Source organism: Rhinoraja longicauda, chromosome 32 (genome assembly GCF_053455715.1).
Source record: "Rhinoraja longicauda isolate Sanriku21f chromosome 32, sRhiLon1.1, whole genome shotgun sequence".
NCBI lineage: Eukaryota > Metazoa > Chordata > Chondrichthyes > Rajiformes > Arhynchobatidae > Rhinoraja > Rhinoraja longicauda.
The window spans coordinates 21,075,712-21,101,616 of record NC_135984.1 but is presented as its reverse complement, the minus strand read 5'-3'; the positions used below and the strand labels follow the sequence as shown (position 1 = coordinate 21,101,616).

At 42.6% G+C, this 25,905-nt stretch overlaps 1 protein-coding gene across 2 annotated transcripts in view; it reads left to right on the top strand.

The window, feature by feature from the left end:
- The window catches only part of msantd2 (Myb/SANT DNA binding domain containing 2), a 37,256-nt gene that overhangs the window by 4,875 nt on the left and 6,476 nt on the right, over window positions 1–25,905 (top strand). The window contains exons 2-4 of one of the 2 annotated variants that reach the window (XM_078426584.1): window positions 6,860–7,208; window positions 18,797–18,857; window positions 24,232–24,294. In XM_078426584.1, coding sequence (XP_078282710.1) covers window positions 6,860–7,208; window positions 18,797–18,857; window positions 24,232–24,294 — 473 coding nt within the window. The remainder of the gene's footprint in view (window positions 1–6,859; window positions 7,209–18,796; window positions 18,858–24,231; window positions 24,295–25,905) is intronic. The other variant, XM_078426585.1, reaches the window with a different exon arrangement.

Sequence of the window (25,905 nt, the reverse complement as noted above, 5' to 3'; positions counted from 1 at the left end):
TTTAACTTACAATCAGTATCTCTACGCCCAAACTACAGTTCATTTCTTAAGTTACTGACTGAAAGGAAACTTGCATTCAAATCATGTTCATGAATGCATGTTTTTGAAGTCATTGTTGTTATGTTGGCATGGTACATGCAGCATGATGCCATTGCAGTACTAAGAAAATAACTTGTTGGATCCTGAAATTCAATTGTGCGGTGCATTATCTTAGCGTGAAGTAGTGAATTGATCTGCAAGTTGGATTGGGTACAGCAAATTAGTCTTTTCCATTGTGCACTTAACATGGCTATACTTTGACACGTTGGGCATATACAAATTATGCCATTCTGGCTCATTGGTTGTGCTGGAGAAAACATTGTGGTCACAATGTGAAGGCATCAAAAGCTTAATGGAGGGGGCCATCTACATCCTCCGTGAGACCACATTCCAAAAGTTTTACAGAAAATTGACAATGTACTACATAGTTGTTTACACTTTTGTAACTTGCCACAGTTAACCATTTTGAGGGCATGTTACAATCCCCCCCCCCCCCCCAACAATAGGAGGAGAAAGAACCCAGTAAATGCTGATAACATTAAGGTCTGCAGGAATGTTATGACTATGGCAAATGACATTCCCCGTATGTTGCAAAACATACTTGGCTAATAAAGTGTGATTGTGATATCCTTAGAGGATACCTTTAATATTCCTGATGTTCACTTCAGAATTCTGCTCGAGCATCGTTGGTCGTTTGGTCACAGTTAACCAGTCCAGTGCTAGGTGCAGCAAGATTTTGTAACTATTTGAATTTGCAATAATGAGGGACAGATGTGATTGTGATCCTTAGTAATGAGTACCAGCATGATAGATGCTTCAGGATTATTTCCATGATATTCATTGCTCCATTTCTCCCACCAGCAATATTCTGGGGCTTTACGTTGAGAAGAGTATTCTTGGAAGCAATCAGAATTGTTGGTGTAAAAGCTTATTTGAGATGGGATATGCTACAGTGAGGGACTTGACTATTGTCATGAAGGAATTTGAATATTTTCCATGTGTAGAGTTGCGAGAAGTTCTTTCAGCCATAAAGATATTGACCAATGCTGTACCTTAAACCGCCCCTCCTCCCCATCAGTGATGGTTCCTGAACTGAAATGTGTCTTCCAATACATCATTGAAACAAAGCATTGGTGCTCTGTCACTTTTGGATAGGCAAGGTAGATAAAGAAATTCAGCTTTCTCTGTTTTGAATACGTCTTCCCTCCTGAGTGCTCAATCATGAGTATTGGGGGATTGCACGGCAGGCGAGGTCAAGACCCCTGATTCGTACTGTTGCCACGCAACGCCTACTGGAGGGCACGCCGTGTACTGCAGGCAATCACTTGCACCTCGGCGCCCAGCCCAGCTCTCGCTGCAGTTCGGCCTCCGCTGTCGCTCGGCCGCTCCTTGGTCCTCTTCCTCCTCCTCTTCGGACTTGACACTCCGCTCCTCCTCCTCTTCCATCGTCTGCTCCTCCAAGGCCGTTGAGCATGGATCTCTGGGCCCTTCGCCCTCAGGCCCCGGCGGGTCACCGACCTACAGCGCTCGCTGCTTCTGCCCCTGCAGACTTCCAGGCCCCTCGGCTCGGGTTCTTCCCGCTGCTCCTCTTCCAGCTCGCTCAACCATGTCCTCTCCTCTTCTCCCCCCAGTCGGCGGCCCTCTGGTTCTCGGCCTTGCTCTCCTGCCTCCCTTCCCGGCCGCGTTTCCCCTTCTCCCGCCGGCTGGCCAGGCGTCTTAGACAATAGACAATAGACAATAGGTGCAGGAGTAGGCCATTCAGCCCTTCGAGCCAGCACCGCCATTCAATGCGATCATGGCTGATCACTATCAATCAGTACCCCGTTCCTGCCTTCTCCCCATACCCCCTCACTCCGCTATCCTTAAGAGCTCTATCCAGCTCTCTCTTGAAAGCATCCAACGAACTGGCCTCCACTGCCTTCTGAGGCAGAGAATTCCACACCTTCACCACCCTCTGACTGAAAAAGTTCTTCCTCATCTCCGTTCTAAATGGCCTACCCCTTATTCTCAAACTGTGGCCCCTTGTTCTGGACTCCCCCAACATTGGGAACATGTTATCTGCCTCTAATGTGTCCAATCCCCTAATTATCTTATATGTTTCAATAAGATCCCCCCTCATCCTTCTAAATTCCAGTGTATACAAGCCCAATCGCTCCAGCCTTTCAACATACGACAGTCCCGCCATTCCGGGAATTAATCCGGGAATTCCCAGCTGCTTCTTGCGTCCGGCGGCCTTGCAGCCCTTCTCCCGGTTTCTCTACCACCGGATCCTCCAGCCTCTTCCTCATTTTTTTACAGCACAAAAATTGGCCTTTTGGTGGTTTTTTCAAGGTAAGATTGTACCAGTTGCAGGTGTTGGTAGTGTATGGTGGAAGCTGCCATGTCCTCCAGACGGCTTGAGCGACTCCATGCGTCACGCATTTTGACCTTGCGTGCAATCCCCCTATACCCTCACCACAATCACTGCTCTGGGTCAGATCAGGCCTTTCTTGGTGCATTCAAATAGTGACTCAAAGTACCTGCCTCTGCAGGGCCGGCGTCATTCATGGGGCTTTGGGTTTAAGAGTTATTTTGCAAGGCAGGGTTCCATAACTAGGACAACTGAGCATGCTTCCCACAATGCACTGACGAGCTTGGTAGATATTTTAATTCTGTTGTGAAGTGAGTTGAGTCCCTGCTGCAGCATTCACAGCTTCCTGTTAATATCCACAATAATTGGTGCTGCTTCCAACAATTTTCTGGTTAATAGTAAACTGCCATGAATATTGCTTGTGGAGAAATGGACTACAACAATACCAATCAATGTCATATGGAAATAGTGAGACTTCTACAATGCTGATGGTCACAACCAAGCTTTACCATCATAGCTTCCCTTGTCATTTTATTTGCTAATTATTCCAGGTCTTGGTGTATTTACAATATTCAGGCCAATGAGTAAATGGTCTAAAGCCTCTGTGCAGAGCTTTATGTAAGATTAGAAATGGATTATCTCAACCTTCTAGGCAGTTGAGCAGGTCTTTGTACAGGTTATGCTGTGTCCCAAGCATCTGACACATTCTATGCTGGCTTGACCTATAAACTGCACCACTGGTTTTTATCTGCTCACTTCAATGTGGAATGTGTATGACTTTTGCCAACAGGGACCTGTACGCAAGATAATTTCCCCCCTTGGCCTGGGTACTGGTTACTTGCCTGCATGTAGTTCCCATCTCTGCCACTCTGCTGTGAATGATTGCCATAATTTGAGGTGAATCCAAACAAGAGAAGTCATCTTCCAACTCGATTGCAGGGCCCTGGTTAGTGGCAAAGGGTTGTGTTTTTTAATCAAATGGATGTGTGAAGTAGAAATCATTGTTGAATGATGTGCAAGGAAGGGGGATGCGATGAGGATGAGAATTTGTGTCTACCCATCATTGGTGAATGGTGTGTGAAAAGTGTGCCTGCTCCTGCATCTCTACTCTTATAGTTTCTATGAAAGCTGATTGTTGACCTAGAAATAGCTGGATACATTAGCACCAGAAGTGTTTGCATGTTCTCCAGAGATGCTGCCTGACCAGCTGAGTTATTTCTGCACTTTGTTCTTTTGAGTATTAACCAGCATCTGCAGTTCTTTGCGTGTAGTTGTATGTAATAGAAACAATGATAATCCCTTACTTGGTAATAACGGGCACCCCTCCCCTCTTCCCCACCCCCTCCCCTCTTCCCCACCCCCTCCCCTCTTCCCCACCCCTTCCCCTCCCCTCTTCCCCAATGTCTGCCTCCCAATGTCTGTTATAGCAAGGGTTTACTGTACCTATGAAAAGTTACCAGTATTAGTATGTTCCAGACCATCCAAGTGCTAGTGCTTGTATAAGATCCCCTTTCAAAATGTGCCTTGATAGGACTTGGAATAAATTGAGGGGACAGGATGTGTGTCTCAACCCTTTCAGCCCAGTCGCACTGGGCATTAAAGTCAATCCTGATTTCAGTGTATGATACTTAGAAATCTTTTGAGTAGAAAGTTATACGCTCACTTTCACTCCATTACATAAGAGATAACTTTACCAATACAGTTCATCGGCACTTTTTGAACCTTATTGCTCTAAGGCAAGTGCTGCCAGCTGAGCAATATTAACAATTAAGCCTGTGGTTGCTACTTTCTCAGTAACTACCCCTGATCAGCTCTGAACAGCTCTGAATCAGCAAATAGCTGATTTACTGGCAAAATGAACTAAAAATAGCATGCATGTCAAGAGATTAGACCTCATCATCTGTGTTTTTCTATTCATATATTCAATGGAAAGCCACATCGTTTTGAGGTGTCAAGATCATAGGACTTTGAACTCGGAGCAAAGAATTATCTTCTTATTTCAGACCAAGATGGTCAAGCCATGCCCTGAGATTATGCACTAGATTTCCCTGCTAGAGGAAACAATCTCAATATTTTACCCTGTCATCCCTTCTCATAATCAATAAGGTCATCTCTCCTAAATTCCAGTGAAGATGGATTTAGTCTAGTTTGCAGACAGTCTCCTACCTCCACCATCCCAAGGACCTACTGACTTTAGGTGGCAGAGGCTCAATGCAAATATATTCTTTGGATGCAGAGATTACAATCGCATACATCACTCAAAGTGAGGGTTTACTGAAGTATTGTAAATCTCAGCAAGACCTCACTGCAATAAGTGGCGGCAACCATTTCCCATCTAATTGCTTGTGTGTCTCCATCTTCTTGCATTTGATGCGTCACTGCCAGATTCCTCAAACGTTTGTTCTTTTCCCAGGAAAAAAAATTGTGTTTCAACTAAAAATGAATTAAAATCAGGCACACATTTGTGGGTCACATATAGGCCAAATTGGCAAAGGATGACAGATTTCCTTGCTTGAAGGATGTTGGGCCAATTGGATTTTTGTTGCAATCTGTTAGTTTCATGGTTACACTTGCTTTTTATTCCACTCTATTTAATTAACAACTTATTTTTTCTGTTTTTTATGGTTGGGAATTAAACTTGTATCATTAATCCACAAAAACGGTTTGCATTAGAAAGGAAGCTGCAAAGTAATTTTGGTGTCGATGGATTCAAAGCCTTTTTTTTTAGTAGTTTAAATTTTGAATCACTGGATTTTGGGGGGTGGGGGGGGGGGGGAGAAAGTTATGGCAAGGGGTTCCTAAACTTTGAAACAAGAGAGAAAATACAATTTTAAAAGACGGCTCCTACCAAAATAAGGTAATGGTAATTTAAAAAGTGGACATAGAGCAGTCTTCCCAATAATTGTGAGGATAAGTGCACTGTGAAGTAACAGTTTGTCCAGGGTCGAACCTACATGGGCTGAGTTGATTTTTGAACAGCATGGAAGTTGTGCATTACGATTTGCTTTGACATGTTTTAAGCCGAGTAAGGGGAGCAGAAGAGAGGGATTCAAAATCAGTGTGTCATTTTCTCTCTGCCCATATTTTTACTTGCTCTCTTTTAAGTAGAATGTTTTTGGCATGTTGTAGAAAGAAACAATTCTCCGTGCCTTGGTATATGTGAGGCAATGCAAGTTATACTTCTATTATGTGTTACTCAGGAAATCTGTTTTGTAGGTGGACAGAAAGAGTGCTCTGTACAACTGCATGTAGACTAATACCTGTGGGGGGAAAAAAGGGTTTGCAGGCTGTGAAGTAATCGTGTTTAATAAATGTACATAACAGACTTTGGAAACGTTAGTAGTTAAACCACTTACAATTTACATTTAATCTGTTGCATCTCTTGTAAATGCACTGAAAAAGTTTGAATTTTTAAAAAAAGACACTTGTATGTAGCATAACTGGAGAATATTGAATATCTTTCCCAAATTCCTCAACTTTCCCACTGACGTTTACTTCTATAGAGGGACCGGGAACCTTTAATCCATAATAACCAACATAAGAATCCTTTAATGTTCATCCTACGGCAATTAGCATTATTAGTGTGAGGAGAATTGTTGTGTATGGAAATGCAGACCTGAAACATTACCTGGCTTTTTGTCTTTAGAAGCTGTGATGGACCAGGAAAGTATCACCTGAATTTTCTGAGGGACTTTTACAAAGGAGCTAGGTATTGAACAGCTCTATTTGCAGTATTTTGCTCTCTGTAACAACAGCAGATTCTCTAAAGTAGCTTGCCAAATCTCTCGGGTTTTTGAAGTAGGCGTGCATTTTTTCTGCTAGGTGAAAATCTGTAAATTTACTACCTAGCTTCACCAATAGCTCAAAAAAGTCCACAATAATCGTCCCACAAACTTTTTTTGTGATTTTAACCACTTCAGGCATGACATCTAATAAGGCCTTTGCTTTAAAAATAAATGCGTTGTAGTCAGGGTCCCCATAACTTTAAATGCGTCATAGTCCTGATGTCAGCATTGGCCTAACTTTGTGTATTAAGGGAAATAAGAAATCAATTATTTTACTACTGGTCCTCGGGAAAGACACTAAATACCGTTCCACTCTTGGCAGTCTCCTGTCACTATCGGGAGATAAATTGTCTGCTGTCACCATCATCTAATACTATAAGTGTGATAGTGAAATTATGTTTTTACTGTTTCTTAGATTGGCATGTATCAAGTAAGATTTATTTTTTTAATTGAATGAAGTTTTTCTTTGATCACAATATGAAAGCTGGGCCTGTAATGTAGGACAGCAAGAGCAGAAAAGAAAGCATTTTGGTCAACATTTAGGGGATTAAATAGGAGTTTCTGGATTTGTACTCAGTGGGAGGAAGGAAAGTAGTCCTTCAGTTCTGGGGTTCTAAGAAAGAATATATTTTAATTTGTGCTTAAAACTACTTTTAAGGTCTGACTTATTTTCATTCCAATACAGACTCTAAAGAGGTGCTATAGTCGAGTGAAGGAACGAGGTCGTGGTAAGAGAACCTGTAACTATACATTTCAACAGCTGGAGCAGGTCTTTGGACGCGTGCCTGTTGTGTGGGAACCACACGCCTATCAACCTGTCCTTATTGACAGCAGTGGACTCTACCAGGACTCAAAACCAGTCACTATTAATCTGGAAGAAAGCCAGGAAGCTCAACCAACAGAGTTGGAAGATTGGAGAAACGAAAAACCAGATTTGCTCATCAAGCAGGAGGTGCTTGTGAATCAGAGGCAGGAACTGCAGGCCCACCCGAGGCAGGATCTCACTGTATACCAGGACGCAGATGAGGATGTAGGTGAGCAACTTGTTGGCTTTATACTTTTAGTACAACCAGAGGATCATATGTCTGGGGCATTTCTGGCTTTTGAAGTGGTCTGTCTTCTTCTTTGATTTAATAGTCTTGTATGGCAAAGATTAAACTAATGGGTTAACAAGAGTAAAATTAGTGTACAATCACATATCATTATTTTCATTGCATGCAATTAATGTCTGTGGTCACAAATGATCCACACCCATGAATGATACTCAGCACTGGATCTATCAGCATCTTTGTTCATCTGAAGATAGTAATTTTTGTGTTTGTTTTTATTGAGACCAACTATCTTGATACTCGGATTCAACCAAACTACAGTTTTCTCTAGCTACCATTTGTGAATGCAGTTATACGATAGGAGTTTGAGTTGCAGGTCCATTTACCTCTTTATTCTTGCTACTAATTTTGGAACTGGGAATTACTTGGATGAAATTGGATATGATCTTTATTAATGGTCACACATATTTTGAAAAGCTTGACAATACTTCTCAAGAGACACAACCAATGGGTCTAATGTGCGCACAATGCTTGGGCTGTGGGCCTGATGCTTTGCTTCAATGACCAAGCTGAAGATACCATCTGATTGCCATGCTAATGTTATATTCTCCAATTTGTGATTTGTTAGACAGTACATCAGTCACTCATGTTGTATTTAAATTTTTTTTGGTTAAACTTTCTGACATGCTCTCACCAATCTAACCAAAGTCAAAATCCAATTATGTTCTCCTCTGCAGTTGAATGACCAACTGCCTCCATGTTCTAACTTAATTTAGATATCCTAATTAGCTGCAAGTCATAACCATGCAATCTAGTTCTACCTCTGTAATTCTTTACCTTCTAAGATCATTTCATAAAGTAATAAATCTGGTAGAGGCTGATAATTAATTGCACATAATTATGCTTAATGATTGTGTGTTTCTTTTAAACATCTTTTAAGATTTAGTTTAGAGATACAGCATAGAAGCAGGCCCTTTGGCCCAACACATCCCTGCCGACCAGTGATCAGCAGTGCGTTAGTTCTATCGTACACATTGGGGACAATTTACAGAAGCCAATGAACCTGCAAACCTGCATGTCTTTGGAATGTGGGAGGGCACCAGAGCATCCGGAGAAAACTCATGTGGTCACAGGGAGAATGTACAAACTCAGTACAGACAGCACCTGTAGTCAGGATTGAATCCGGGTCTCTGGCATTGTAAGGCAGCAACTCTACTGCTGCGCCACTGTGCCGCCCAACGTCTCCACTAGTTGCAGCTGGTCTCCATTCAGTAGTTGTGTCACTTTTCCTGTTGTGGCATCATGCTGACATATCTCGGTGTAATGTTTTTGTCTGCTACTTGATTGTCCGTCCCAGTTCATCCAGTAAAAGCTAATGCAGTATGGCATCAGCATGATATTTCTTCTTGTGCTCTTGATGTTTCCACACATACACCTTCATTGCCCCCTACTTTTTTGTTCCTCCACCTAAATCCGACTCCACACAAATAATCAGCCGAGATCATTTAGGATAATTGTAGTACTCCTACAGTCAGTTGTTTAAACTTGGCTCAGATGATGTTTTTGATGGGAATAAAGATAATCTGACAGTACAATAATTCTTGAATGACAGCTAGCTATGGACATTAGTCAAGTCCTTTATTAGATTGGTGACTTTTAAATGTGATAAAAGGTGGAACTTTCAATTTTTAAATAAAAGGACTTTCTTCTAGTTTTTGAGTCTTCTGCATCTGACATGTCACCAACCAATTCTTTCCCCCAACCATTGCGAGAAAAGGGTACTGTTTTTATGCGCATAAAGGTTGTGGTTTCTCTAACATGAGTAATGATAAAATGCGAACAGAATGTTGCCACATTTCAGTTGATCGTTGAAAACACTAGTTTTATTTCTTATGTGGGGAATTTAAAAATCAATAACTTGAGTAAGATCTCGGGCTTACTTAAACAAAAGTTGTCAATCCCAATGATGCCTGTCTATAGACCCATTTTCTTTTTCACATCTGACTAGATCAGGTCGGCATTGCTGATATATATTGGTGCTCGTCTTATAGGATCATAAAAGTTCTAAGAGCATAATTAGGCCATTCATCCCATCAAGTCTATTCTGCCATTCATTCATTGCTGATCTATCTTTCCCTCTCAACACCATTCTTCTGCCTTCGCCCCATATCCCCCGATATCCTTGCTGACCTAGTCTTGTTACAAAGTTGCTTTACCTTTGCTATTTAAGAGAAAATTCTGTACATTAACTTAGAATTACTCAAGAACCACCCAAATCAATTATACTTTTTTTCATCACCAAAGTGTTTTGAGTTGAGTATTAAAGACAAAATTTGAATAGTTTTTAAGACATGGATCCATTTGCATGAAAACTTAGCAAAGTAGCCTTTATGACTAAAAAAAAAACCGGTGTTGGACCAGCATAGGACTTTTGTGGGTGATTGACATGGTCACAATGTTGGCATGCCTTTCAGTCCAGAAATAATATCTTCCATTGCCTTTGAAACCCCCAACATCACATTACTGCTTTGTTTTAATGTTAAAACTTTCATTTGCTTTTTAGGTAGATTATATGACCCAAACCTCCTTTTCTCACTTAATATCACATACTATCACTTAATAATGTGCGTGTGTCATTTCAAGTTAAATAAAAATGGTAACTGCAATTTAAAGAAAAATCATGTAAAATCTGAAGCAAAATCATTATAAATGACAAGTTTAGACTAAAGTTCTGAAAAATCTGGTAACATTATTATAAATATATCAGTATCAGTTTCTGAATTTCAAATTAAAATACTCCAGGAATAAAATTCTGGAAATTAGTAACCACCAAGGAACCACCAAAGAATGTGAGTCAGCATGTATTGTTAACCTCTAATTCTCCCTTAGCTTGCCAGGCCGTTTCAGCTGGCAGTTAAAAGCCAACCACTGTGTCCAGAGTCAATTAATGATCCCTCGGGGTAGGTAAAGATAACTATTCTCCTATCCTGAGGGTTATGAAGTGAAACAGACATTGTTTTATGGTAGTCCAGTGTGTTTCATGGTCAGCTGGTACAACCTCCTTTGATTCCAGAGCTGCCTTGGTGATAATTGAATTTGTTTCCAGATCAATAGTCCAGTGCTATGCTCCCATGTTCATAATGTCACCTTTTATAATATCACCTTGTATTTTGCAGTATCCTTTATCGTAATAAAATGTTGCGAAAGCACCTGACTAGAGTGTCATAAGTTGCATTTGACATTGATCTAAAACATTTTTATTCGGATTTTAAGATTCACCTTAATTTTTGTCATTAATGTCAACCTTAAAATCCGACATTACAGGAAGGATGAGAGAAAAAAGGCAGAAAAGCACGAAGAAGAAATTCCAGAGCCTGGTTCCTTGGATTGTAGTGAGAAGTTGAATGTGAAACTTTAACACCATTGGCTTGTATTAGATTTTCTTACTAAAGACCACTGACACTGTGCTGCCAAATATCCTCGTTACACCACAATTATACCACCCTAATGGGTGATTTATAAGTTTTAACTGTATGGAATTTCCTCTTATGGATATTTCACGAGTCTGTGGGTTAGTTATTGATGTTCTCAAAGATTTTGCCTTTTATTTTCTGATGCAAGGCAATACCTCTGTCAGGATGTGTGTACCTCTCCTGTTTTCCCTTCATTGACCAGGCCACTACAATACCACAGTTTCAAAAACTGCTTTGATTGCTGATGACTACTCCTACCCTATTTGTTGAAATTGGTCATAATTCCTACCATTTCAATAGGGCATGTCAACTAATTGTATGTTTCCACACTTTGCAGAATAAACAAAACACTCATGCAAGCCCAAAGACGCTGAACAAGTGGATCGTATATTTACGATTTCCTGCAAATGCACTTCATAAGGGAGATTCTGTTTTGTTCTTTGGGGCAAAGATTATATGCATGTGTAGCAGACCTATTAAGTTGCTAGGCAGACATTTCCTTTTTAGCCAAATGAGAGAATGATAATATAACTGGAGCATCTTTAATTTGTGTAAGTATGTCGTATCAACTTGTAGAAAATTGCACCTGAACAGTATAAGATTATTAAGGGGTTGGACACGTTAGAGGCAGGAAACATGTTCCCAATGTTGGGGGAGTCCAGAACCAGGGGCCACAGTTTAAGAATAAGGGGTAGGCCATTTAGAACTGAGATGAGGAAAACCTTTTTCAGTCAGAGAGTTGTGAATCTGTGGAATTCTCTGCCTCAGAAGGCAGTGGAGGCCAATTCTCTGAATGGCGGTGCTGGCTCGAAGGGCCGAATGGCCTCCTCCTGTACCTATTGTCCCTGTTGCCATTCAATTCTTGTCTTGTTCAAAAACATTTGTGGTTGAGAGGCAGCCCTGTTTGTTGACTTGTTCTTCACTTCTCCTTGTGGGCAGATACTGAAAGCTCTGCACAAACATATTATTAAATACTTGCTTTGGAAAGCCAGTATGATAATGTGAAACTGAAGGGCATTGGAGGACTGAGGCAGTGATATGTCCTTGTTTATGATGTAGGATTATATTTAGTAGATCATACTCGGATGTTTTCTTAAAGTTTTATCCAAACAAAATAGGTGATAAGAAGCGGTTGAGTAACTAATGAACTTGGATGTTTGAGGAAGATTAGTTAAGAGCCAGCTGGTTGTTATATGCTTTTAAAATACTCTTAATATTTTTTTACTTATTTTGGGAGATATTCTAAGGGAGGAGAAGCAGTATAATCTTTGAGCATTCTCTAAATACCACTGAAAGCACCAGATAAATAATTCCTCATGGTTACTCCCTGATAACTGCCACTGATAAAATTAATATTGCATTTATACTCCTGCAAAGGCTGTATTGCACCAGTTTTAAGCCGGTGCGTTACGTATGAATTATTAGTCGGCACGATTCTTTCTTGCCTTAATGGAGAATTTGTAGCTAGAATGGTATGTTGGTCTGAATTCAATCGCAGGTTAAATCTGTCTGGCAATTGAATATATTGAAATCAGAAATTAGAGAACTGGCTCAGAAAGCAGTATGTTCCATTTGGAATTTGCGCTAAAAAAATGTCTGTTATAAGTGGAGATGTGGGCAATTTATATTGAGCCAAAGTATAATCCAGGAGGACTGCTCCATTTGTTCCATCTACTCTGACCCTCGTCAACTTCTTTCTTGATCTATTCCTCTTCTTTTGTATGCAGTCACGTTTTAGCTTTGATAATTTGTCAGTTTGCGTTATACCAAGCCTAAAATATAGAAGCTAAATTGTTTTCACCGCCAGTAAAATGATTTAGTGGATATGGGCAGCTTTTCTCCCGACAAGAAAAGCATTTGTGTGGCCTTAAACAGTATGCTATAACAATGATCGATAGTCTCCTTAGGAACAGGGGTTGTTGTTTGTGTGCACAAGATCTGTATCTTTGCTAATTCAACAATTACACTGTTATCTAGTTAATAATTATTCTCCACCCCTTGAAAAGCCACGGAAACCCAGCAAGAGGTGTTGGATTTTATGAAGCGTATCCATTTTGTTATTTATAATTGTATTAATCAATTGGTCTGTGCAGCATTTCCACAGGCAAAAAGAATATTTTGAGTTTCATAGTTGAAGCTTGCCAAAAAAGGTGAGTAAAAACACTTGTTTGGGCACAACTAGGGTATTGTGACCAGTCTGGGCGTCATGCTTTAGCAAAGATGTAAAGGCTTTTCAGAAGGTGTAGAAGAGATTTATTAGTATGATTCCATGGATTAAGAAACTTTAGTAATGTGGGTTGACTGCAGGGACTGGAACAGGTTTCTTTTGAATGCAGTTGGTTGCAGGGGGAGCGAAGAAAGTCATTGCGTATGGGTAGTGTAGCCTGTTCATTTTACAAGTATGTTTAACAAGCAAAATTCACAGAATGAAGTTTATCCCAAAAAGAACAAGTAATGAGCCAAAAATGTTGTACGCAGAAAGTGAATATCATCTAAAACACACTGCCAATGTTAAGTGGAGGGTGATTTAATTCTGGTGTTCACAAATATGAGTTGGATAATACAGAAAACAAAATAATTTGCAAGTATGGGGAGAGAGTGGAAAGCTGCAATTATTTGCATTACTTTTGCAGAGAGCCAGGATACACCCAATGGTTTCCTTCTGTGCTGTAACTTTGTATGCATTTGAGTGTGAATCTGTCTCCCTTGGATTATGAATTGAAGAATTATTCTCATGCAACTGCACAGACGTGTTTCTGTAATAACAAGGAACTGCAGATGCTGATTTACCAAAGAAAGATACAAATTGCTGGAGTAACTCAGTCAAGTCAAGTCAATTTTATTTGTATAGCACATTTAAAAACAACCCATGTTGACCGTGGACTGGTGATATTCGTGGTCGGGACCCTTGAGACTGATTGCAAGGAGGGTTGGGGACAGTGGGGGTGGGTGAGTTAACTGGAAGAGAGGAGGGGAAGGGCATAGCATGGGCGATAATGGGTGAATAAAGGCGAGGGGAGTTCTGATAGGCAGGTTGACAAAGGCCAGAGATGAGAAGACAGGTGTGAACCCAAAAGGATAGAAAGCTGTGAAGCTGGTGGAAGGAATGGAGTGGGACAGGGACGGTGGGAGATACTGGTATCAGGTCAGTCAGGGTCGAGGGGAGGGGGGGGTGGAATTTTTGGTGAAGAGAGGGATGGAGGAAGGGAGCTGTTTTTGGTTAGCTACCTGATTTGCGACCCGGTTAGCTTTTCTGAAGTTTATCGTGGTGGTCATCTACACATGGCAGAGATTGTAAATGGTCATACATATTTACATGGTGGGTATGCACATTAAACGTGGGGCAGACCTCTGAGCCTGCAGAATTATTGCAGGGTTTCTGATGTCACTAATTCTCGAAGGTATCGCAAAATGCTGGAGTAACTCAGCGGGCCCGGCAGCATCTTAGGAGAGAAGGAATGGGTGACGTTTCGGGTCAAGACCTCTCTTCAACTGATGTCAGGGGAGGGGGTCGGACAAAGAAAGGATGTTGGAGGCAGGAAGACAGTGGGAGAACTGGGAAGGGGGAGGGGAAAGAGAGGGACAGAGGAGCTATCTAAAGTTAGAGAAATCAATGTTCATACCGCTGTGGTGTAAGCTGCCCAAGTGAAATATGAGGTGCTGTTCTCCAATTTGCTGTGGGCCTCACTATGACAATGGAGGAGGCCCATGACAGAAAGGTCAGAGTGGGAGGGGGAGTTGAAGTGTTGAGCCACTGGGAGATCAGGTTGGTTAAGGCGGAGAGAGCGAAGGTGTTGAGCGAAACGATCGCCGAGCCTGGATTTGGTCTCGCCGATGTAGAGAAGTTGACATCTGGAAGAGCGGATACAATAGATGAGGTTGGAGGAGGTGCAGGTGAACCTCTGCCTCACCTGAAAAGACTGTTTGGGTCTTTGGATGAATCGAGGGGGGAGGTAAAGGGACAGGTGTTGCATCTCCTGCGGTTGCAGGGGAAAGTACCGGGGAGGGGGTGGTTGGGTGGGAAGGAACGAGTGGACCAGGGAGTTACGGAGGGAACGGTCTCTGTGGACAGCAGAGAGAGGAGGAGATGGAAACATGGGGCCAGTAGTGGGATCCCGTTGGAGATGATGGAAATGTTGGAGGATGATTTGTTGGATACGCTGGCTGATGGAGTAGAAGGTGAGAACAAGGATGCACATTCCTTGTATATGCACATACTTGGCCAATAAACTTATTCATTCATTCATTCATTCATTCATTCATTCATTCATTCAACTATCAAAACGTTAGACACAAAATGCTGGAGTGACAGGCAGTATCTCTGGAGAGAAGGAATGGGCGAAGTTTTGGGTCAAGACCCTTCTTCAGACTGATGTCAGGGGAGTCGGCGGGACAGAGATCTGAAGAAGGGTCTCGACCTCAAACATCACCCATTCCTTCTCTCCAGAGATGCTACCTGTCCCACTGAGTTACTCCAGCATTTTGTGTCTACCTTGTTGATAGTCCTCTAGCAGAGATCTCTAGTTGATAGTTCTCTCACAGAGATCTGTTCTGCCCACTCCCCTGACATTAGTCTATAGAAGGGTTTCAACCCAAAACGTCACCTATTCTCTCCAGAGATGCTGCCTGTCCTGCTGAGTTACTCCAGCATTTTGTGTCTACCTTCAATTTAAACCAGAATCTGCCGTTCTTCCTATGAACTATCAACAATGTCATTTTCTTCTACTGGACCATGATTTTGAATGTGTACATTAAATCTCTCCCTGGATGTTGTGCAGTAAGCAGTTACTATATAGCTTTACTCATCAGTATAATCACGATTTGCATCATTCTTGTTTTTGTATAACAAGGTGCTGTACAGAAATAATTATGAAAGAAAATTTGAAGGAGCTATTGGGACAAATGACTGATAGATCAGAAAACTTAATTGGAGGTGAGCACATTAGAAAGACTGAGGTTTAAGAAGTACATTTTGAAGATTTGAGCTCTAGCAGTTGAAGGCTTCATCACAATTGAGACCAGAGCGTGCAGCAGTCCATGTTAGAAGTGTGCTGAGATTGGAAGTGGTTATAGAACTGAAGTGCATTAGAGAATGGGAACAGCAAGACCATAGGTGGATCTGAAGTGTGAAGCATTGCTGAACTGAGCATAGATCTCTACCTAATGAATAATATACATTTCTAGTTTCTTTTTAGTAAACCTCTTCATCTTGTCATTCTTACTGAAATGTTAAATACATAGTTGGGAGTACTCTACTGACTAGACCTAACCAATAATTTTATTTTGTTCAAGCCTTTTGCTTGGAAAATTCGAGGATATTTATTTAATTTTTGTCGCCTTCCAATATGTGCTGGTATCCACAGTTTCCGCTCCTCCATTTAAATTCAGTGTTTACACCTTTTGAAATCTGTAGCATGGGTACAAATTATTTTTAAGTTGCACAAATTCAATGTGTGTGTGTTATTAAACTACGTATGGAGGGATGGAGGTTTCAATTTGTTTTCTTATCTAAGCAAACAGTTGCTGGAAAGAAAATACCAGAAGAAAATTGATTTCTTTGCTGTCGAGGAACGGAGCAGAAAATAAATTAACTGTCATAGATTCATGGTCATAGAGTCACACAGCGTGGAAACAGGCCCTTCACCCCAACTTGCCCACACCGACCAAAATGTCCCATCTGCACGAGTCTCACCTGCCTCCGTTTGTCCCTATCCCTCTAAACTTGTCCCATCCATGTACCTGTCTAATTGTTTCTTAAACGTTGCGATATTCTCTGATTCAACTACTTCCCCTGGCAGCTCGTTCCAAACACCCACCACCCTTTGTGCGAAAAAGTTACCCTTCACATTCCTATTAAATCTTTTCCCCTTCACCTTCAACCTATGTCCTCAGGTTCTTAATTCCCCTATTTTGGGTAAGAGACTCTGCATCTACCCAATCTATTTCCCTTGTGATTTTATATACCTCTAAGATCTGCCCTCGTACTCCTGCACTCCAAGGAATAGAGTCCTGGCCTGCTCAACCTCTCCCTATAGCTGAGACCCACGAGTCATGGCAACATTCTCGGAAATCTTCTCTGTACCCCTTCAAACTTGACAACATCTTTCATATAACATGGTGCCCAGCACTGAACACACTACTCCAAATGCGCGCTCTCCAATGTCTTGTATAACTGCAATATGACCTCCCAGCTTCTATACTCAATACTCTGACTGATGAAGGCCAATGTACCAAAAGCCTTTTTGATATCACCTTCAAGGAACTGTAAAACTGTTAAAGCTTAAAACAATGCCTCAAGTCTGAGAAATTTGGAATGATCTGCAATTTTAACTTTATTTCTCCTGTGTCCTATGCATTTGACTGGTGGATTAAACTGAGATAAATCCCTTGTAACTTTAATATCGATTTGAAGTGTCATCTGCTGGAATTGATTTGATATTAAGCAGGCTGGTGGGTGTATAATGTTCAAGCTACTGCATTTCCCCAAAATTGATGGTCAACTGACCTGAACCAAGCTGTTTCTTCCAGCATGGCTTCAGGCAGTCTTCTGCCAGAGTTCTCGCAACACTTTGACATGGTGTGTTAGTGTTACAGATTAAGAACCGACTGCACGTGTGGAATGTCTTTGTTAGTGAGACCCTGCCCCATGTTCACCATCTGATAAAGCTGCAACTGCTATTGAAAACTTGTGAATTCTGCACAAACCAGTGGTATTTGAAACGTATCAAAATTAACAAAAACTTTTATTGAGTCTCGGTCACTTTGGTTAAAATTATGCCGCGTAACTGTTTAGTTGCCAGGGTGTAGCCATGTTGTCGTGATTCCTCTCTTGCTTCGCTGCTTTGTTTCTTGTTGCGTGCACTGACAAAGGATCAAGACAACATTTCTGGGCTCCAGATGAACACAGACAACTTTTAAAGAGGGACCAAGGGTATCATTTTTTTTAATTTGTGAATTATCTGACCATTCAAACCAACACACTTCTGTGTGGTAAGCTGGTTTGTATAGTTTTCGCTGTTTCTGGTATGCAACGCAACTTAACTTCATGCACATTGAAAAGGGGGCTGTAACTATACAATGAGGAAAAGAATCTGGGTTAATGAAAATATGATATTTGGAGTTCATAGTTTTTTGACTGTTGGTGAAATGACAACCTTTTAGTTGAGGTGCTTAAAAGATCCCACCAACTTTTGAAGAGTAGAGAGGTAGTCTGTAGCATGTTCTGGCCAGCGATCCTACCTTGACCAACAGTCCAAAATGAAACGCATCCATTTGATTGCACTTAGTGGCCTTCCAGCATGCTTCTGTTTTATTCTATCTTCTTGAAAGACGATATTCATGAGGGAAATATGGAAGAAACCACATCAATCCTCCATGTTAAAGAATATATTAACCCTGTCATGTGGCTTGTAGAATGTCGAAAATATTTTCAGTCCTTATATTCTGTTCCTCATTTATTCTGGCAGCAGGTGTATAGAACTCACTGACCCCCTGGTTCTTTATCACTGATGCTCTGAACTTGACTGAAATATTTCAAAAGGGAATATTCCACGATTTGCTGGGCAGTGACTATTATTTGTATTTCTAATCTGTGTCCGAAGGTGCTATTTCTATGTCCGTATGGCCTGTTTTGATGGTCTAGCTTTCTCCTGGTTTTTAACAGAAGGGAATGAACTATCCTTGAGTAAAAGCCATCTGCCTGGACCAGAACAGCTGGAAAAGATAGGCAGTCTATTTTAGTTCCTCGGTAGTCTGAATAAATAATGTCTTGTCAGTTTTATCTCTAAGTAAAACTCCTGGTTTGATCACAGCATGTATGAGTTTAATGCTTCTGCTTTCCCTGATGTAATTGGCCGATGATTAAATGTATTAAACTCCAGTGGTGTATTTTTGCATGTGGGAACTGACTTGATTCTAACAGCTTTGCTTTGGCTAGATTGCAGCATTTTATGGTACAAGGCCAGGACAAATTTAGAACACGTGGTAAATAATGTGCTGTTTCAACAGTCTGTTAAGTGAGTGAACCTGGCGGTGATGTGCACATGTACTATTCTCTGAAACTCGTCAATTAGCTCACTTTTTAATCTTATTTTTCTTTAGAAGAAATGAATTTTGTAAAGAAGAAGCCAGAAGCACGTCAAGATTCCACAGAAAATATGCAGTAAGTCGCCTTTCTCAATTTTAAACGTAAAGTTCTTTGCAGGTTACTGCGGTGGATTTGAAACTGCTGTCTGCTAGAATGTCAAATTAATTTCATCATTTCCAGGTGTGCAATTGAGTTTGTTTTTTTTTAAGTGTCTGGTTCCATTCCTGATCTAAACATAGCACAAAAAGTAAGGAAATTTGTGTTTGGTAGATTATTTCTTTGTTGTAACAATGCTTGGCAATAAATCTTATACCGTTGGAAAGCCTGTTTATTTCCCTTTTAAATGGTGCCACATTTGTAAGGAACATGCATTTGTGGGATGAGCAGCAGATCTGAGTATATGGGTTGCGCCCATGAAAAATTTGCCAAATCTTCTCTGCCAATGCCAAACAGCTTATTCTGCTGTTGCTATTGACTCTTGTTTTGAGCTTCTGGTACCCCCAGGTGCTGACAATCAGGTGCCTGATTGGTACCTGATTGGCAGCATTTGTGAGCATGGGCCCTGCTACAGTGGTCAGTAGGTGTCTGCTCCAAGAATCGTCATGCCACGTTTGACTGATCTGGATAGGGCCCGTGCGATAGGGCAACTTCAAGCTGGTGTTCCGCAAAACCAAGTTGTGGCATTATTTGGAGTGAGCCCTAGTACCATCTCCAACGTGAAGGCCAAGTTCCATATAACGGGGGATGTCAGAGACAGGCCGCGAAGTGGGCGTCCCAAGAAGACGACACCCGAAGAAGTCAAGTCAAGTCAATTTTATTTGTATAGCACATTTAAAAACAACCCACGTTGACCAAAGTGCTGTACATCTGATTAGGTACTAAGGAAAAAAATGAAACATACAGTAGCACGCAAACAGTTCACAGCGCCTCCACAATGAGCCTCAAACGCCAGGGAGTAGAAATAGGTTTTGAGCCTGGACTTAAAGGAGTCGATGGAGGGGGCAGTTCTGATGGGGAGAGGGATGCTGTTCCACAGTCTAGGAGCTGCAACCGCAAAAGCGCGGTCACCCCTGAGCTTAAGCCTAGACCGCGGGATAGTGAGTAGCCCCAAGTCGGCCGACCTGAGGGACCTGGAGTTAGAGAGGGGGGTTAGAAGATTTTTGATGTGGGGGGGGGATGTCCATTTAGGGCTTTATACGTGAATAGGAGGAGCTTGAAGTTGATTCTGTACCGTACAGGGAGCCAGTGGAGAGAGGCCAGAATCGGGGTGATGTGGTCCCTTTTACGGGTACCCGTCAGGAGTCTCGCTGCGGCGTTTTGGACCAGTTGCAGGCGGGACAGGGAAGATTGGCTGATCCCAGTGTATAGGGAGTTGCAGTAGTCTAGGCGGGAGGAAATGAAAGCGTGAATGATTTTTTCTGTGTCGTCGAATTGGAGGAAAGGTTTGATTTTAGGTATGGTTCGAAGTTGGAAGAAGCTGGCTTTTACCACAGCGTTGACTTGCTTATCAAATTTTAATGCAGAGTCAAATATCATGCCGAGGTTTTTGACATGCGGTTTGACTAGGCAAGATAGACTTCCAAGATTGCCTGTTATCGATTTGATGGAGTCGGGGGGGGGGGGGGGGGGGGGCGATTAGGATGACCTCAGACTTGCTCTCATTTAATTGGAGGAAGTTCTGTGCCATCCAACATTTTATGTCCTCAAGGCAGTGTAAGAGGCTGTTTAAATTTGACTGGTTGTTGGGTTTCAGTGGGAGGTAAAGCTGAGTGTCATCGGCATAGCAGTGGAAAGAAATGCCGTGCCTTTGAATGATTTGGCCATGGGGGAGCAAGTATAGAGAGAAGAGAATGGGTTTATTCACAAAATGCTGGAGTAACTCAGCAGGTCAGGCAGCATCTCGGGAGAGAAGGAATGGGTGACGTTTCGGGTCGAGACCCTTCTTCAGACTGATCTTTTTTAAATATCATCCCGGGCGCAGATGCGGCGTAGACGGAGGAATTGGGAGTAGGGGATAGACTTTTTGCAGGGGACCGGGTGGGAAGAAGTGTAGTCCAGATAGCTGTGCGAGTCGGTGGGCTTGTAATAAATGTCCGTCACTAGTTTTTCTCCTGTGATGGAGATGGTGAGGTCCAGAAACGGGAGGGAGATGTCAGAGATAGTCCAGGTATATTTAAGGGCAGGATGGAAATTGGAGGTGAAGTGTATAAAGTCAGTGAGTTCTGCATGGGTGCAAGAGGTAGCACCAATGCAGTCGTCGATGTAGCGGAGGTAGAGTTCTGGGATGGGGCCAGTGTACATCTGGAACAGGGATTGTTCGACGTACCCAACAAAGAAGCAGGCGTAGCTAGGGCCCATGCGAGTGCCCATAGCTACGCCTCTGGTTTGGAGGAAGTGGGAGGAGTCAAAGGAGAAGTTGTTGAGGGTAAGAACCAGCTCTGCTAGGCGGAGGAGAGTGTTGGTCGATGGGGATTGGCTGGTTCTACGGTCGAGGAAGAAACGGAGGGCTTCGAGACCATCCTTGTGGGGGATGGAAGAGAATGGGGCCTAGGATGGAGCCTTGTGGAACTCCGCAGGAGAGGCTAGCTGGAGCAGAGGAATAACTGCCTATGTTGATGGCGAAACTCCTATCTTTGAGGTACGAAGCGAACCAGCTCAGGGCAGTGCCATCAATGCCAACTGCGTACCGGAGACGGTCAATAAGGATGGTGTGGTCCACTGTATCGAACGCTGCGCTGAGGTCGAGAAGGAGCAGGATTGCACAGTCGCCGGTGTCGATGGCGAGAAGCAGGTCGTTGTGTACCTTCAACAAGGCAGACCCTGTGCTGTGGTGGGCTCTGAAACCTGACTGGAAACTTTCCAGGATGGTGTATTGGTGCAGGTAGGGCACTAATTGGTTTAGAATTGCCTTTTCAAGGACTTTTGACAGGAATGGCAGTTTGGAAATGGGTCTAGTTGCTAGGCAAGGTGGGGTCTAGGTTAGGTTTTTTCAGTAGGGGCTGGACCACCGCGTGCTTGAAACTGGTTGGAACAGTGCCAGTGGCCAGAGAACTGTTGAAAATAGAGAGGATGCTGGGACCGGCTATTGCAATGACATCCTTCAGAAGGGCAGTGGGGCAGGATCAAGGGGGCAGGTTGCAGGTTTCATAGCGGAGACAAGCTTTGCAAGGGAGGATAGAGTGATGGGTTGGAAGCAGTCCAATTTAGATGAACAGACTAGTGAGACAGCTAGGTCACGGGTGGGAGGGGAAATGTTCATTCTAATGTTCTCAACTTTGTTGGTGAAAAATTTAGCGAATTCTTCGCACTTAGCAGGGGACCCAACTAAGCTGGTACTGGGGGCGGGACATATGACAGAGGTAATTGTTCTAAATAGGACCTTGGAGTTATGGGAGTTTTTGGAAATAAGGTCGGAGAAGTATTGTGCTCTAGCAGACTTTACTGCTTCCTGGTATTTGAGAAGATTGTTTCTCAGAATTTCGAAGGAAATTTGAAGCGTGTCACATTTCCACCTCCTTTCTGATTTTCTGCACTCCCTTCTTAGGGCTTTGGTGGTGTCATTGAGCCACGGCCGACCTTTGGGCTTAGGCTTTTTCATTTTAAGGGGAGCGATAGAATCCAGGATGGAAGAGCAAGTGATATTAATTAGAGGCGAGATCTTCAGTGCTGAGATGGGGGGGAGAGGCCTCAATAGTGCAGATGTTGGGGGCAGCTGTGAGAGCCTCGGAGAATTTACTGGCAGTCAATGAATTTATGTCGCAGGAGTAGCGAACAGGGAGATGAGATTTTGTGGGAGATAAAGGCAGAGATGCGTCAAAAATGATAGCGCTGTGGTCCGATAGACAGGCTTCAGTAGTTTCAATGTTGTTGATTGGGAATCCGGACGATAACACTAGGTCGAGAGTATGGCCTAACTTGTGAGTGGGTCCCGTGGTGTGAAGAGTCAGATTGAAGGACTCAACCAGGTGCATAAATTCACTCACAAGAGGCTTAGTGGGACAGCAAACATGAATATTAAAGTCACCAAGAATCATGATCCGGTCAAATTTGGGCAAAATGCTAGAAATCAGATCAGCAAATTGGGTGATGAAGTCCTTATGCATTTTTGGTGGGCGATACACAAGAACAATTAAGAGGGGATAGGCTAGGCCTACTTTAATTAGTTGCACCTCGAAACTGGAGAAATGATCAGTGTTCAGGAGGCGGCAGTTGAAATGTTTCTTAAACACAGTGGCTAAGCCCCCACCGCGTCCGGAGAGCCTAGGCGAGGTGAAGAAGACCGTTTCCTCACCCTGTCAGCACTTGGGAACCGTAGGCTGTCTTCTACAGATTTGCAGTCAAGGTTTGCAGGACGATATTGGCCGACGGCTCTCTGCCCAGACAATTCAGAACAGACTGCACGCAGACGATCTTCGGTCTCATAGGGCTGCCAGGAGGCCTGCCATGACTGCCCTTCACCGTCAGGCCCATTTGCGCTGGTGTCGGCAACACGTGCACTGGAACCTGAACATGTGGAGGAACGTTATGTTCAGCGATGAGTCCAGATTCTGCCTACGGCAGTTGGATCATAGGGTCAAAGTGTGGAGAAGACGCGGAGAACGCTATGCTGATTGCTGCACCGATAGAGTAACATCTTTTGGTGGAGGCAGTGTGATGGTATGGGGCGGCATCTCCCTCACTGGAAAAACGAGGCGTGTCATCATTGGAGGCAATCTCAATGCAGAGAGATATCGAGATGAGATTCTGCAACCAGTGGCAATCCCATATCTCCACAGTCTGGGACCGAACTCTATCCTCCAAGATGACAATGCTCGCCCCCACAGAGCAGGGTTTCTCAGAGACTACCTCCAGAATGTGGGAGTGGAGAGGATGGAATGGCCTGCCAGCAGTCCTGACCTCAACCCCATTGAACACTTGTGGGATCAGCTTGGGCATGCTGTTCGTGCCAGGGTGACCAACACAACCACGTTGGCTGACTTGCGACAAATGCTGGTTGAAGAATGGGATGCCATCCCACAACAGTGAGTGACCAGGCTGGTGACCAGCATGAGGAGGAGGTGCCAGGCTTTTGTGGCTGTGTATGGTTCTTCCACACGCTACTGAGGCTCCTGTTTATTAAATGAATAAATTGTTAAATTGCCAATATGTCTTGTTTCTTCAGACTTCAATCATCGAATCCACCAAACAACACCGAACAAGTCAATGGCAGAATAAGCTGTTTGGCATTGGCAGAGAAGATTTGGCAGATTTTTCATGGGCGCAACCCACATACTCAGCTCTGCTGCTCATCCCACAAATGCATGTTCCTTACAAATGTGGCACCATTTAAAAGGGAAATAAACAGGCTTTCCAACGGTATAAGATTTATTGCCAAGAAGCATTGTTACAACAAAGAAATAATCTACCAAACACAAATTCCCTTACTTTTTGTGCTATGTTTATATTGCAGGGCACGATTCATTACTGATGGTCCTGATCCAGAGAATATGAAAACCAGCCAAACTGTTCACTGGTCAGTATTAGTTGGTGGATGGTATGTGTGCGTTAAAGTAAATATGATGCAGCTGTGATTGCATTCACAGCTACTGAAGCTGCTGTTAAACGCTGAAACAGTGAAGGTTGGTAACACTTTCCAATGCTAACCCAGGTGTGACGATGATCTCGCTTAAAATGAAGCACCTTGAAAGGGATTTGTTGGTTAAGTGTACCTTTTAAGTACATTCTTGCAAACAATCGGCCTACAGAATGAATGAGGGAAGAGGCAGCAGTGACAGTGGCAGGTATCTTTGTACTCTGGGATCTCCCGTTGCATTTTCTGTTTTGGCAATTTTGGTTTCCTTTTTAAATAATACAATTCCACAGCTTTATGGAAAGTTTTTCATACTGCTCCATATTTAAAATGACACAATCAAGAGTATCGCCTACTCAGATTAAATAAAGATGAGAATATTTATTTGTCCAAAATTGTTGGCAAGATATACTTCCTGAGGACTGTGAAATGACTTTTGGTTGTCTGGCTTTGCTAGGCCTGATAACTTGATGTGTCAGAGATACAATGTGGGGCTCAAACTTCTGAAGTCCAGACCCAAACTCCAGGCTGCTCAATCCTGTTTGTACATATTCCTTGATTGCTCTATAAATTCCTTTGCCCCAAACTCCTTGGTCAAAGGAGCCCTAAATGGTAATAGAAATGTGAAAACGTCAATGCTTCATGTAAACGCAGTTGTCTTCATGCCACATACTAAGTTTTGATAAGACAAAAATGTTTGCCACACTGTGCAAAAAAAATTGAGATACAGTGCAGAAACAGGCCCTTGGGCCCACCGTGTCTGCACCAACCGGTGGTCCCTGCTATCCTACACACACTAGGGACCATTTATAATTATACCAAGCCAATTAAACTACAAACCTGTACGCCTTTGGAGTGTAGGAGAAAACTGGAGATCCTGGAGAAAACACACACAGGTCACGGGGAGAACGTGCATACTCTGTACAGACTGCACCCATAGTCAGGATCGAACCTATGCCTCTGGCGCTGTAAGGCAGCAACTCGACCGCCATGCAACCCTTGGTCTCAATATTTAGCCTAAAAGAATAATTTGTGAAGAATTGTGGTTGATATCGTGCCTGACCAATTTCTTTCACCTTTATCAGCAATTCCCTTCCCTGCCCCCCACAGTTGGAGCATTGGAATTCATTCCACTTCTCCCTTTGCTGAGGAGCCATTCCATTCATACGCTGATGTGACTATTCCTGATTTAATATTTAACAACAGCCATAATCACTCATTGAGCTTTGTCATCTACTCCATGAGCAAACATCATCTTCTTGCAACCATACTCCATCTGTTGGAACACTGATACTGCCATTATGCCGCAACAAGTGGTAACTGATGTCAACGTTTCACTTTGGTACCAGAGGCTGGTAAATGGCTTTATATCCCCTCTCCAACTACATTGGAACTTTCCAAATACATTCTGCTATTTTTCTAAATTTAACAAATTATAAAAGTTCTCCATGGAGAACTGGGTTGGTAATTGGGAGACACAAATTTAAGATCATTTCCAAAAAATGAAGATATTTACATTTGAAGTTGCTATGATCTGGACTGTCCTGTTTGATT